Source organism: Pelophylax lessonae (genome assembly GCF_965119305.1).
Source record: "Pelophylax lessonae genome assembly, chromosome: 2".
Taxonomy (NCBI): domain Eukaryota; kingdom Metazoa; phylum Chordata; class Amphibia; order Anura; family Ranidae; genus Pelophylax; species Pelophylax lessonae.
Window position 1 is genome coordinate 72550198 of NC_138769.1, and position 15678 is coordinate 72565875.

At 38.7% G+C, this 15678-nt stretch overlaps 1 protein-coding gene across 5 annotated transcripts in view; it reads left to right on the forward strand.

The window, feature by feature from the left end:
* The window catches only part of ROBO1 (roundabout guidance receptor 1), a gene marked incomplete at its 5' end in the record, with an annotated part of 1547889 nt that overhangs the window by 1513435 nt on the left and 18776 nt on the right, over positions 1-15678 (forward strand). For all 5 annotated transcript variants that reach the window (XM_082246143.1, XM_082246142.1, XM_082246140.1 and 2 more), the window contains 4 exons: positions 1221-1365; positions 1851-2096; positions 8470-8876; positions 9929-10081. In XM_082246143.1, coding sequence (XP_082102269.1) covers positions 1221-1365; positions 1851-2096; positions 8470-8876; positions 9929-10081 — 951 coding nt within the window. The remainder of the gene's footprint in view (positions 1-1220; positions 1366-1850; positions 2097-8469; positions 8877-9928; positions 10082-15678) is intronic.

Here is a 15678-nt window from a genome sequence, read left to right on the forward strand (position 1 = left end):
ATGTTCACACCTGCTTTGTGAGTATAATGTATACTTTTTAATAAATGTTTTTAATGGTAAAGCACTAGGACGGTGCGCCCCTTTTGTTTCCCAGTTGGGTTAGTTCTATGGCCTTTGTTTATGGCCATAGGCCATAGTTATCTGAATGTCTGTAAAAAAAGTACTGCCCCTGTTGGCCCGCAGAAACAAATTTATTATTAATCTTCATTATTCAAGTGCAGGTTTTGGAATGTAAGAATTGAAATTATTGGTATCTAATCTGGACACACTGATAAATTAGGTCCAGCTAATGCTGCAAAATATACGGAATATTCTTGCACCCTTACTTTGTCTATCAAACTGCCTCTTTCTTTACTAGATAGTGGTAAGGACTCTCTTCCCGCCCCCATCTGCCAGCGCTTGTTACCTAAGAGGTCCATTCACCAGGCACCAGCTCTGTCATGTGGCAGGGAGGAAAGTGAGTCACACGCTTCCCCATACCTGGAAGCACCAGGTAGTTATTTTTTGCTCCTGACAACCTAACAGCAGCAGGAAAGCAAAGGAGAGCTTCTGATGAGGTTTCTATCAAACTGAAACTTTTATCTTGCCTTGATTGGGCAAACACTTTAAGTACTAGCCTAGTTTGGTGACTTTGAACGCATGTCCATGGTAGTTCTCTACTTGTTACTTCATTGCTCTGTGCATTTCTTTTAATGAAGTTGTTACTTTAGCAAGGAATAGATTTCCCCATTTGCAGCAACAATTAAATGCTTGTCTGGCGCTGCTTTCCTAAGTGAAAAAAATAATTTAATTTTGCCTAAAACAATTTTTTGGACAAGTACAAACGATGTATACTCAGTGACTTAATGCAACAGTGAAACGTTAATAGATCATATCAGGATCAGATTGTATTTTGGGCTGCAGCAATTAAATAGTAAAAGAAAGCACTTGAGAAAATATGTCTACAGCTCATTTGTTTTAGATGATAATCTATAATGCAATTAATAGCTGGAAGAAGATCACTCTAAATGGTGTTGCTAGTAAAATTCATTTGTGACTTTATGGAATTTTAGGTATTTATTAGCTATTAACTTAATAAATATGTTTCTGGATAATTTATGTCTTATATTATTTTCCCAAAAGATTTATAAGAGTATCAAAGTAACAATTACTTTGCGATTACATTACAATTTTGCTAGCTCCAGGCTTGCCATATGTACTTAGTATCCTCTTTGTTGCAGGGAGCCAAGGTCATAAAAAAGGAACTCGTGCACCCAAAGTATCCAAACAAGCTGGAATGAACTGGGCTGATCTACTGCCACCACCACCGGCACATCCACCCCCACATGGGGGCGGAGAGGAGTATCCTCTGAGTGCGGATGAAAGGTAAGAAACCAGATGTGTATAGAATAATTTAAAAATAACTTAAAAAATATTAGCCTAGAGTGCAACAACTGATCTTTGAAGATAATTATAAAAATTTTGTTATTTAGCATTATTATATGGATTGGCTTGAGGGCATTGAGTGTTTTGTTTTCCTATACAACTGCATATCCCTCTAAGACAAGATTGTGGATAATAAAATAAAATATTGATTCAGATTGGGACTTTACAAGTGGCAATAAAAGGATTAGGGGATAAATTGAACTGATGTTTCAATAACTGTACCCGTACCATGTGATGGTAGACCACATATTTCTCTCGACTTTTGCCACATATTGTTTGTTAGTAAGGGTCTAGTCACTCCCCCTTGATGCTTTTTGTGCTCACGAACATGTTCATGTCACATTAGCCAAGGGAAATACACTATTGTAGATAAAACAGCATACAGGTTTTATAAACTATTTTAATATTTTTAAAATATATTTTAGCTATGAGAGAGAACTACCATGTCCCATGCCGCCAACAAGAATGTATCTCCAGCAAGATGAGTTGGAAGAAGAAGACGAGAGGGGTCCGACACCACCAATAAGAGGGGCTGCTTCTTCTCCAGCTGCTGTGTCTTATAGCCACCAGTCTACTGCCACACTCACTCCATCCCCTCAGGAGGAACTTCAGCCAATGCTTCAAGACTGCCAAGAGGATTTAAGTCTTGCTCAGCATCACCTTGAGAGAAGGTAATATACCAAATGTCCCAGACAATGACCTTGCCCCCCCCCCCCCCAAAAAGAAAAAGACACAGAGGCTGATTAAGTTGGAAATAGGGCAATGCCTGAGCTTTTTGGAACGTGAGCATTCAGAACAAATACGTCCATAAGAGTCTAAGAGGCCTGTTCCCCATCAGTGCCAGACGGCCATTAGACTGACCCCAGAATTAAACGTGAAGGCATAGCCTATTAAGCAACATCAATTCCTGACGATGACAAAACAACCAAGAAAGCTGTGACAAACAGACAGATGAATCTCCTCAAAGTTGTGGAATGTGCCCCAGTGTAGCTTTTTTTCTTTCAGACTCCACCCAATCAGCTCATATCTTAGTAGCCAATCCTGATGGATTTAACCTCCCTATGTTTGGTTAACACCCGCTGAGATGCTATGCTTCCAGTAGTCAAGGCTCCCTTTCCCTGGGGGGGTTCAAGGGGGCCTTCATTTCTGTTATTTATGTTATTGGAATTTTTCCTAACTTCTGGTTTTAAATGTTTAATATTTTTAAATATATAAAATAGGCAGACCACATAACAAAAATGCTTTAACAATAAAGTTTTATTAAGCATATCATGTAAGAACAATTATACAATAGGTACAAATATCAAAGTTTGCCATATCACATCAAGTATAATACAGCCTAGGTATTTGCTCCACTGTTAATTCCAACCAAGACAAAATCATGCAAATATACAGTAGATACAGGGAGCGCCACTAAGTCATATAGCAGCTAATATCCAGCTGATGTGGTTTGCTTACTCTATATACTGTATTCAAAATGATTGTACTAGCAAATTGATACACTGTGGAGGGTTTAGGCACCCTAAAAATAATTTATTGTTGGTTGCTAAATGGTGTAAACAGTAGAATTATGCAGACCTTTATTGCTAATTACATGTATTTAAATGTTTAATACCTCATTAAAAAGAAAGGACCAAATTTACCCCACTGAACAAAAACAGCACACTTTCAGATACAGTGAGCTACAATTTTAAATCAGCTTGAGATTCCATCTGAATTCCATCTGAGTTACTTTACGGGTGTTTCTGGTCAATATTTGACCTCCTTCTGATATGCAATTGACCTCCTTCTAAAATGCATCAAGCTGCTTTTGCATTCTTGTTGACTGGTATGCAGAGAAAATCAATTCTGACATTTAAAAGCCTGTGTACAGTCCCTAAATCTTTCTGAGGCTTTAATGTTATAATCTTCTTGGCACAGCACTATAACAAAGGTGACACTCACTTGCAACTAGCTTACCCCATTGTCGCTTATTGTATGGCATGGAGAAGGCATGAGCTTGTGTTATGGTTATCATGCTTGGGGGTTAATTGTGAATCATGGGGGATGTGTCAAGTAACTGATATTCCCAAAAGGAAGTCTGTAGATGATTCAGCTTGCAAACAACCAGTTTTCTTTGGAGTCAAGTTTTATAAAGGGAATTACTTCTTATTCCACATTGTTTGCAGCACTAAAAAGTAACAAAACTAACACTTGTTGTATGCAGGTCACTTTAGTGATCGACTACTATTGCTTTTAAAGCGGAATAGATATAGATGGAAAAGTCAGTTTGAAGATCACGAATAAATACATGGCGTATATTGCGTCTTGTATCCTTAAAACATTATTTTTCTTTATAAATTAGAGATCTTACATATGGACAGTAAGAGGTGCAAATGATTTCCAGTGTAAAAACACCAGCTGTTTTCTTTACCTAGGAAGCTGCAGGTTGCTTGTACAGCCGACCATAGAATTGACTGGCAGTATGTCTTTTATGCTTTTATGCGCTTATGATGTATTTGATGTCCCAAATGCAAGAAGCATCAGCATTTATCCAAGCACAAGCTGAACAGCCATTTACTTCTATGGCCAGCTGTATGTGCCACTTCCGGGATTTTTACACTAGAATTTATTTGTATCTCTCACCCTTCATGTTCACTTTGCAAGGGAAGTTGCATATTTGCAAGGGAATTTGCCCCAAAGCTTAGAGAATGAGGTAATGCTATGTTGACTTCCATCATGTGCAAGCAAAAATGCTTGCAAATGATTTGGTGTTCTTTGCAACATAAACAGCTTTTTTGCCCTTAATAAATTAACCCTATTACACTCCATGGTTTTATTTGTGATCTACTATTTCTCTGTTCAATTCATAACGACGACCGCTTCAAAAGCAAGTTTAGTTGATTACATTTTAGTTATAGCATCATAAGGTGTCCTGCTTAACACAAATGTTTTTCCTTTAAATGATCAAAAGAGGGTAAAGCAGACAAAAGCCAGATGAACTGATAATTTATTTATTAATCTTATTTGTGGGATGCAGTATAGAAAGTTGTGCCTAGGACATGTTATCAGAAAATCGAATGACAAAATACCGCTTTCGAAGCAATCTTTCGATAATCTGATAGTTAGTACAAAACTTTCGAGAGCCGATCATGACAGTTCACCTGAAATTATCAGAAGGGACAAACACAAATTGTTTTTCTCGTATGATACCAGTACGATTTTCTTTAACCAGTACAGTATTTGTTCGAAAAAATTGGAAGAGCAAGACCATGCATGCTCGGAAACTAAAGAATACTTTAAAATACAATACAACACATTATATCACAAAGTTATAGTCTGTCAATGGAGAATTTTTTGTAACTTTAGTAACCTCTTCTTTTTCGCTATGAGACTAACATGCAAAAAAAAACAAAAACAATCATTTGTCCAGTGTTCTCATCAAGTGTATGAGGCTTTACCCTTTACTAAACTGAAATTTAATTTTATGCTTCTGACCTTGTTAAAGTGCTGTATGATGTTCGCAGTTTTGTTAAATTGTTAAAACCAGTTTCATCACATGCTGTTATAGAATCCTCTTTATATGTGTGTATATATATATATATATATATATATATATATATATATATATATATATATATATATATATATATATATATATATATATATATATATATTAGAGGTTATATAGGATTTGTTTTTTAAGCTGAAATAAAAATCACAGAAATAGATATGCAGTCAGAAAAAATATTGTACTGACTGCCTTTATCTTCAAAGTCTTACCTCTACTTTTTGTTACAGCAGTGGTGTAGGGCAGACCCCTAGTGTGCCTTATTATTAAATTACATTTATTATTTGATAAGGCGTTATTGGCAGAAGCCTACTCCCATTAAAACTATTGAATTTGTAAGAAATTCTTTAATTCTACGGATCCAGGGCAAAAGCTATTTGCCTCTTTGCTAAGGCAGGCCTTACTTGAGGCTTAAAGAATAACTGAAGGCAAAACTTTTTCTTAGTTTTGGATAGAATGCAGAAGGATTGGAGCGCTTGTCAGTTTTTATTGCTGACTGTGCCCCTGTTAGGGAAATTCATCTTGTCTATTTGTCCTGTTTACCGTTATCATTGAAAGTGAAACTAAAGGAAAATCACACATTTTGGGATGTCTCCAGAAAAGTAATAGAGGGGACATCTTCCAATGGGGACCCTGGTTATGGTGACCTGGGGATTCACTTAATTAGCAGAAATTTCCTGGTACTTCCTGTTTGGCTATGGAATAGGATGTGAAGGGAAATCTTTACAATGAGACAAAGATGGCGGAAAAAAAATCTGATGGGGGTTATACCCCTCCCTTACTCTATCCAAAATGAAGAAAAAAGTTTTGCCTACATTTCTGTTTTAATACCCATTTGTGGGGCAGTTAATGCATATTTTTCTGCATTTACTGCCATTGTTGCTGAAGCTTGCAGATTGGTAACATGCCTTGTGTAGTGCAACAGTAGGTACAGAATGTGGCACATACATACATATATATGTATACTAGTAGAGCAGAAAGTCAATTTCAGTTCCCTCTGGTGCCAGCACAGAATTAGTGTGAATGCAGTGATTCATTTCAGAACTGCTGTAAACACCTGAGAACGTTTAGTGCTAGTGCACTTTAAAGACTTCCAAGCGTGCCAAAAATAACAGTGTCATTCACAGTTCTCTGCATACACGTTAGGAGAATGTGCATTATAGTTCTTTATTAAATGATAGTATTCTGTGCCAAGTCTCTTATTGGTAAGTCTATTACTTCACCTTAATTAATTTTGTGTCAGAGTTTTGTAGGTATAAAAAGTAATGTACTTTTAGAATTTTACTTGTAATATTTAAGAGTTCTACTTCATTAGGAAAAAGCTTCTCAGAGGTTCACATATGTTCCTCACTTCCTTGCTGATGTTTTTAATAAACATCAAATGAATTAACTTGTCCAAAAATAGATTTTTGAGCATTTAAGACTAAAATGAATGCAGAGGGAATTGCAAATTTCGACTTTTTTTTGCAAAGTAACAAAGTTGACATGTTCACAATCGGCATTTGGAACTTTCTGCACTTTATCGTACAAAATAAAATACAAGATGAAGGATATAGTGGGTATTCCAATATATGTTTGCATAACACAAGATAAATAATTAGATAATTAAAGGGGAGCACACTCAAAACACAACATTCAGTAATAACTATGCAATGGTTTTTGTTTTACAATTTGATGTAATGTTGTTAGATCCAGCAACAGCTGCTCCTATAAACATGGATACATCTATTTAAAAGTAATATGTAGCTCTTAGCATAAGACTAGTACCCACTAGAAGTTTATTTTGTTGAACCCTGCAGGACAGAACTAAAAAAAACAATTACAGCTCCGGAGGAGCCGCTGTACTAACAATCTGATGTTAGTACAGTGATATCCCCCCCCCCTGCCAGAACACTCCAGTCAGCGCTCTCAGCCATTGGCTAAGAGCGCTGATCAAGAGCCATTCGGCAGACCTTCGTTCAGTCATGCCGCAGTACACACAGCCAATGCCGCTTGACTCCGACCTCTCTTCCTCCTCACATGCTGCAATTAAGAGTGGGAGGAGAGAGTGAGAGGAGGAGAGGGAGTGCCAAGAGTGCCTCTGCTCTTGTCACATCGCTGGATCGAGATCAGGCTCAGGTAAGTATAAGAGGGGACTGGGGGGCTGCAAACACAGGGATTTTTACCTTAATGCATAGAAATTAATTAAGGTAAAAAAACTTTCTGCCTTTAGAACCACTTTAATTAGTCATGTATCTCACAATAAAAAAAAAAAAAAAAAAAAACACAGTTTGATATTATGTGTGAACTACTAAATTTTCTTTCATCGAATCAGCTTCTTTTTATCATTTCCTTTCCTAAACTGGAGACATCTAGAAAATAATCTTGTTGATTGCTAAAGACAGGTTATTCCATCATATTCTTTTGCACCAGGTATAAGGTGTATGAGATTATGCTTGTTAGAAGTCTAATGGGTGCATTCAATATGGGTGTAGGCAGCTAAACTTCTGCCATGGTGCAAAATGGAACATAGTGCCTCACACAAAATGTTCTCATTAATAAACACATACACATAAGTAATTCATACAACATGACTTGTGTACATAAAAGCCTCTTTAAGCTGATAAATTATGTTGATGATATCTTGGTGTACTAAAAAGTAAAAGCTGGGTAAGGCCTAAGAACTACACAGCTATAGGCTCAGTAATATATGTTAGTTGAAGGAAGAAAACTATATAAAAACCAGACTGAAGCTCAACCTCAATGTATAAATGTATAATGTAGTTGTATGTGTGAGAAACCCAGCAAATAGCCTGACACATGTAATCATTGAAGAAAAATAACTTTATTAAACATCTAGAACCTAGATCATACAAAAACCTACTGTCTAGCTAGTAAAATCAGAATTGGGTAATTATTAAAAATTCAACCATAGCAGCTGCAGTGGGTCTTGAAAGATCCAGACTGTTCTCATGGAAAGTGGTGGTCTATGGGTCTGTGTCCAGAGAAACTGTGGTCTGATGGATGGAGGAGATAAGGGGGAGGCATCCTAAAAGCTGGCATTATGAGAGCAAGGCTGGAAGCCTGCCTGAATTCGCCCAATAGTTGTTAGTACTTCTAATCCATTGGCTACGCCACTAAATAGTGTAGTGACACAAGCAATAAAGATATACAAAGTACAGCAGTATGTCTACTTGAATCAAAAATCTTCTGAAATCAAATAATTGGAAAGGTAACTTCTGCTTGGCTACACTGAGTTTCAGTACCTTTCATCACCTTATGGATCTTTATACTCACACACTTTAGGTTCGGATCTCAAAGCTAATGCATCAGAATAAGAATCCTTATTTTCAAAAATGTAACAGTAATTTTCAAGGCATGAGAATGATAATTACAGTTACAAAGCTGAAAATAAAGATCCTTATCCTTTAGTGAAAGTGTTATGAGTTAAGATTTATGTATCATCTTTAATGTTTGATATACTAACATTTTGCTTTGTATTTTATGTCATGCAGACGACATCAAATAAGCCCTCCTCCACCACCAAGACCAATATCTCCGCCTCATACTTATGGGTACATTTCTGGGCCGATAGTGTCAGACATGGATACAGATGTCCCAGAAGATGAAGGAGATGACATGGAGATGGAAAGCAAGATCCAGAGTCGCAGACTTCTATTACGTGGCTTGGAGCAGACTCCTGCCTCCAGCATTGGAGACTTAGAAAGCTCTGTAACTGGTTCTATGATCAATGGATGGGGCTCTGCTTCTGAGGAAGATAATGTCTCCAGTGGACGTTCTAGCGTCAGTTCATCTGACGGTTCATTTTTTACAGATGCTGATTTTGCACAGGCTGTGGCAGCTGCTGCAGAATATGCTGGACTAAAAGTAGCAAGACACCAAATGCATGAAGCAGTGGGAGGTGTGTTTTTTTTTCTTTTTTTGCATATATACTCATTTTTATATGAATGATAGCTGTCATTTGAAACATGCAACCAACTGGTAGATTATCTGACTTAGGGCCAGTTAGGAAATGCATTGTTGGGCAAATGTAGTGTTCTTTTGGCCTCAGCTTAGGATGCTCCTGAAATAATTTTTTATTGCAAGTGCAGTTGACCTACATTTCACCGGCTTCATCTACTTTTCATTCACATGGATTTGTATGAGGAGAGATGCAGTTCCAAAGCAGAATAAAGCCTGCCAACAATGGTCCTAATGTATTGCTCAACATCCAAGTTTGATAGAGATCAATGATTTGTTGGGAATGTCTCCTTCATGTTGTCTGGAAATCAACTCCAGTGAAAGCACTACATCTCCCCATGTCGCAGTCTCTAGATAAGATCTTTGTGAGAGCAGCTGCGTCCACATATGATTTCTCCAGTTAACATTCCCTTGTTGATTATGGGACTATAGCTGTGAATCATTGGGGGCATCTCAGACTGCTGCAGAGAGACCACTGCTATCACAGTGAAAGCAGGAGTCTTATCTGCATATAAGAGCCATGTGAACTTAGCCTTAATCAGAACCGTAATCATTGGGGGCATCTCAGACTGCTACAGAGAGACCACTGCTATCACAGTGAGAGCAGGAGTCTTATCTGCATATAAGAGCCATGTGAACTTAGCCTTAATCAGAACTGTAATCATTGGGGACATCTCAGACTGTTGCAGAGAGACCACTGCTATCACAGTGAGAGCAGGGGTCTTATCTGCATATAAGAGCCATGTAAACTTAGCCTTAATCAGAACCGTAATCATTGGGAGCATCTCAGACTGCTGCAGAGAGACCACTGCTATCACAGTGAGAGCAGGAGTCTTATCTGCATATAAGAGCCATGTGAACTTAGCCTTAATCAGAACTGTTATCCTGGTCTTGTTTGCAGATTCATTATTCAGAGTTTAAAAAATACAAATATTAAAGCTGTACAAAGAGGGAAGCATAGCATGTTTACCACCTCACCTTCTCCTTTCTCAGGCCGTAGACATTTCCATCCAGCTCACTGTCAGAGGCCCACCAGTCCCGTGTCTACAGATAGTAACATGAGCACTGCTGTTATACAGAAAAGTCGCCCGGCCAAAAAACAGAAACACCAACAAGGACATCTCCGAAAAGAAGTCTACACAGATGGTGAGACTCATTTAAATACAACACAATTAGGCTTTTATTACAGTTCATTTCAATGCATATGGCGTGAAGCTCGACGCTCCAATTTTTTTTCCAAGTTTCACATTTTTGGAGGTCTAATTTATTTTTAATGTGTTTTAGCACATTTTATTGTGCTAATGAATCTTGTTGAGCTATCCATGTAGAATGTCATTTTGCAGTTTTTGTTCTGATACAAAACAGGGTTTTCTACCTTTAACAGATTTTAGGCAAACAAACTTGTAGTTTCTGTCCACGGTGATATTCTCTTCACTGATATAAACCATACTTCTTATATTTGAGTTTTTGTTTTGATGTTTATGACATAATATATTTCAGAAGTTTGGGGAACATTTCCCAGTCAATACTGGGGGGTTTTGATTTACTTAAAACATTTCTAAACATTTCTTAAATTAGATTTCTGTCTAGAAAATACTTGCTGACCTTGCCATAAATGCAGTTTCCTTGTCGCTTTATGTGAGCTGAAAAGGCAGTAAAAACATTCAAATATCCCTATCTTTCTTATGTAAACCACTAGTCTCATTCAGGGCAAAGCAACAGGTTTGCTTTAATATCACTACCTCTTCAACTTATCTTTACTTCATTCGTCCCTTTTATTCAGCCCTGAGAGCCAAAGGAAATTCCCAGTACTTTAAGGTATGGAGAAACATGTGACAGCACAGAGCCAATCAGGACTGTTGTCCAAAGCCCTGTATAAGCTACAATTCAAGAGACTAATATTGTAGCTTGATAAATAATGAGTGGTGCGCTATATCAATAAATTGTGTGTATATTCCAAACAATAACAATCAATGAATAAATACAACCTCAAATATAAACAAAATATATTGGTGCAGAAATGTATATGGTGTAAAAAGTCCCAAGACACAACCGTGTCAATAGTAGGACCACCGACAGTGGTGTATTGGTGACAGGTGATAGTTAATTCAAATTGGTGACTTGAAATTCCCTCCACCTGCTGGAATTCCTCCTTACCGGACGGAATAGAATAAGTGCTTTTCTATGGTGAAAATAGACAATCCTGGTGCTCAAACCAAACGAAGTGCTCCCCACCGTGCATTCACAAGAGCCCGTCAGGCCTCTTACCAGATAAATAGGGATATCATGCACTGCTCACTGCTCTCAGATCCAACCGATGCTGGCAGCCACAATGGATGTAGAAGTCATATACCACTCTACTGTTCACAGTCGGGTAGATTTCTATGTCCAGACAGTGCTCATGGCCACTTGTTATAGGTGATTAGGAGGATCGTTTCACTCCAGCATTACATGTAAAAGAATAACTGCCCATGGTGCATTACCCTTGATATTACTTTATTAAAATACAAGATTGCACTTACATGTATGAGGAATAGACTTCACATAGGGATTACAAAGCGTTAAGGGATTCCTAAATATTGCCTGGGTCCGGCTGCAGCTCGGATCCTAAGCGACGTGGTGACGGCACGCCTCCTGCCTGGCGCATTTCCGCCGATTGGCTATCTTCAGAGAAAGGAGGTTTGGAATATACACACAATTTATTGATATAGCGCACCACTCATTATTTATCACGTACTATTTTTCATCTGGGAGCAGCATATCACAGACCAGCGCACTTTTCTTTTTACATCAATATTGTAGCTTACAATGAGATTTCTTTAGTTCCTGCTGGGAGAATAGTGCAGCAGAGAAGTGGAAGGATGGTAAGAATATGCTGCTGGGGGAAGCTACATTAAATCAAACCTTTACTTTTTCAATGTGTTGGCAAAGCATATATTCACTTTAAGCCTTTTAGAACAGCAGTACGCATATATGTACCATCAGGGCAGGTGGGCCTTAAAGTGGAACTTTACCCCAGATAGCATGGATAACTTGCCACAAATTTGTGGTAGTTTTGAAATGTAAGTCTTTTACTTGCTGCACATTTTCACTTGCAAGTTGTACACTTGCAGAGCACTTGAGGCACAAGTTCTAGTTGACACTTTTCCAATTTGTAGCATATTTGCATGGCAAGTCCCTAGCAAGAGCAACGTTGCAGTGGTGAGTCTACAGCAAGAGCTCTGAAAGTCTACAGCATGAATATTCAGCCACGGTGACCCCTGTGGTGGGATGACTATTGCACAACATAACTGAACCAGAACTTGCAGCAGACTTGTAGAATATTTGCAAAGAAAGTTGATCTGGAGTCATGCAATGCGGACTTGCTACAATTGAGCAACACATTTGTGAAGCCAGGCAAGTCTAGCAATAGCTTAGCAAGTAATTTTCAAACTTGCAACATAATTGCTTGCTATCTGGGACTCTATTACCCACTCCAGTGCTTAAGTTTTCTAGAGCTCACTCACCGGTCACTGACATCTTCAGTCTTCTTCCAGGTACCGATTGTCTGAGCATACATATATTTCATCTGCATTAAAAAAATCTGCCTGTTCACCATTTTTTTTTCAATTACAGTTCTACTTTAAAGCCGAGCCATGTCATATTTACATTGCTGTCTTTTTCGTTCTATCGACACCCCAAGAACTGTGATTGAGCTATCACCGACAGCACACAGTTACTTACCAACAATCGGGAGCCTGTAGGAGGGCCAGCTGATGCCTTTAGGACTGTGTAGCCAATCACACTGGTGCATGATTGGGAGCTCTTCCTAATGGCCCTGGGCATTAAAGAGATTATAAACTGAAAAAAATAAAAAAAAAATAAAAAAATAAAAAAACAGGTCTATACTTACCTGCTTTGTGCAATAGAATTGCACAGAGCAGATCCAAACCTCCTCTTCTCGATGTGCCACTATAGGAAGCTAAATCCTAATGTGGCACACCTGCAGGCTTGATTATGTGTCCATAGACACAGACAACACAGCTCAGCCCTGCCCCCCAATACCTCATCACTGGCTTTGATTGACAGCAGCAGGAGCCACTAGCTCCCACTGCCTCAGCAAAGCTTTGTGAGACCAGGAAGTGAGAGGAAAGATACTAAAGAAGTTGTGAGGGTTTTAAAAATTAAAATTGTTGCAACCAATTCACAGATGAGAGCAGTGAAGGCTGATTGCAAATTTGTTGAGAGATATGTCAGCCAAAAATACATTAAAAGGATTGTAAAGGCACAAGGTTTTTTATCTTAATACATTCTATGCATTCTTAGCCCCCCTAACACTTACCTGAGTCTCATCTTGGTCAAGTGATGTGCATGAGTGCCTTGGCCAAGACTCTCCCTCCTGATTGGCTGAGACACAGCAGCGGTGTCATTGACTCCTGCTGCTGTCAGTTAAAGTCAGTAAGCCAATTAGGAGAGAGAGGGGGCAGGGCCAAACTGCAGCTCTGTGTCTGAATAGACACACAGAGCTGCAGCTTGGCTCGGTTGCCCCCATACCAAACTGCTTGCTGTGGGGGCACTTGACAGGAGGGAGAGGCAAGGAGAACCAGTGAGGGACCCGAGAAGTGGACCTGGGCTGCACTGTGCAAAACCACCTGCACAGAGGAGGTAAGTATAACATGTTTGTTATTTTTAAAGAAAAAAAACTGAGCCTTTACAATCACTTACAGACTGATAGAACAGGATAAAGTGGAAGTGGGTGAATTGCAGCTAGCAACCAATCAGATCCCAGCTGTCATTTCTTAGTGCAGGCTAGAATATAACAGATGTAATCTGATTGCTAAACAAAACGCCTGTACACCCATTGTATGCAGTGGTTAAACATCATCTCCATATTGTGTATTTTATAGCTGACCTTGTTTCAAGAATATGTCTGTTCAACGAACACAAAATGACAGATTGCATAGTAGGTGATGCTATAAAAATATCTTCCTCCCCCCTCGAACGAGCCTGCATAATTATCTCCATTTGACATGAAAAGCACACAATTGAAAGAAAGTAAGGATAGTCTGTTGCATTATGAGTGTTTTGCTAATGGAAGTAATTAGTCTATTACCAACAATGAAAGCTTGCCTTGGAAAGTATATATTATATAAAATCAATCCATTGACTGCATAATGATGAATTATTTTCATTTTGTCCATGATAGACAACTGATGTGAACTGCAATATTTTCCAAAGCACTCTTATCGGCAATCAATACACTTAACTTGCTGACACTGAATTCCATTTTTATTGATATAGATTTAAAACCAATTATTTGAAAATATTCCATTAGTAGTGCAGAAGAATACAACATAAGTTGTAAGTTTCCCCCAAGAACAATTTGAAGATCCTCTGCACTTAATCTCTCAGGAAGATCTATATGCAGGGATGCCCATGGCCATTAAAGGAGTCTCTCTCTCCCTGCTGGGCTTTTCATTTAATTACATATTACTAAAAAAATGCAGCAAGTCAAGGTGAGTGCTTAACGCTAGAGTTTTCAAAGCGCTAATTGCTGATTCCATCTATAAGAGAAAATCAGCATGACCCTTTTACAGTTTCGGATAGCGTAGGGAAGTGTTAGAACCCCACTGGGTAGATTCACTTGTTCCATTTGTCCCCATGACCACTGTCACCAGTACTTGAAATCGAGGGAAAGTCCAAAATTTAGAGTTGTCACAGTACAGAGAGAAAATAAATCTTGCCTTGGGGATAATTGATTGGTTGACACCTGCCTAAGAGGATATTTCTCTCACTTTGGAGAGACTGTTTGCTCTAAAGGAAAGGGAGTGAAGGGAAATCTCCCTGATAGGACAAGGATGGCAAAAAGGAAAATATGAATGAGCATTCCCTATTTATCCAAAATGCTTGTGGTATAAGAAGGAATACACATATGTTTTCCAAATGAGGAAAACCAACCAGCTTAACGTTGAAGTCCAAGGAGAAAAAGATTTCCCATTGGAGCTGGGCTTTCCCACCCCCATACTGCAAGGGTTAGATGCTAGTTTATGCTTAGGGTTACCTGTAACAAGGACTTTTACTTACCTGATAACCTGTCCCAGCAGGCTCTCTCCATACTGTAAGATTGACTCCCGTAGCCTCTTCTCCCTGACACTCTGATGGTTGCAGGCAGTGTGATGTCCTAAAGTACAATGCAGAGAATATAGCCCACAAGCCAGAGCGTTAGAGAGAAGATTTGAGTTCCGACTGCTTGGGGAGTAAGGCAGTGGTCCTCAACTCCGGTCCTCAGGGCCCACTAACAGGCCAGATTTTAAGTATTACCTTGGGGAGATGCAGACTAGAATACTGCAATCACTGAGCAGCAAATGTTATCTTGCAAACCTGGCCTGTTAGTGGGCCCCGGGGACCGGAGTTAAGGACCACTGGAGTAAGTGATGGTCAATGGGAACTCTAGGGAATTCAGCTTTAACACTTAAATATACATGCAAAAGGGTCAGCCTATCTAAATATAAGACGTTAGATAAATGCAAATGAATCACGCAACTTTTACCTCTGAAGGAGCCCACCAAAATTACAGTCTGAAGTCCTGGAGTCTCATTCCTTTTCTGCATTCTTGGTAATATAATGTAGGTGAACTATTCAACAAACCCCCCCGATTGTAGCAGAAGAACAGAGTGAGGATTTAGTACAAAGATCTCACCCACCGAGTAGATGATTCAGCTTATTGGCATATAAAACTTGATATACAATATCAGTTTCCAATG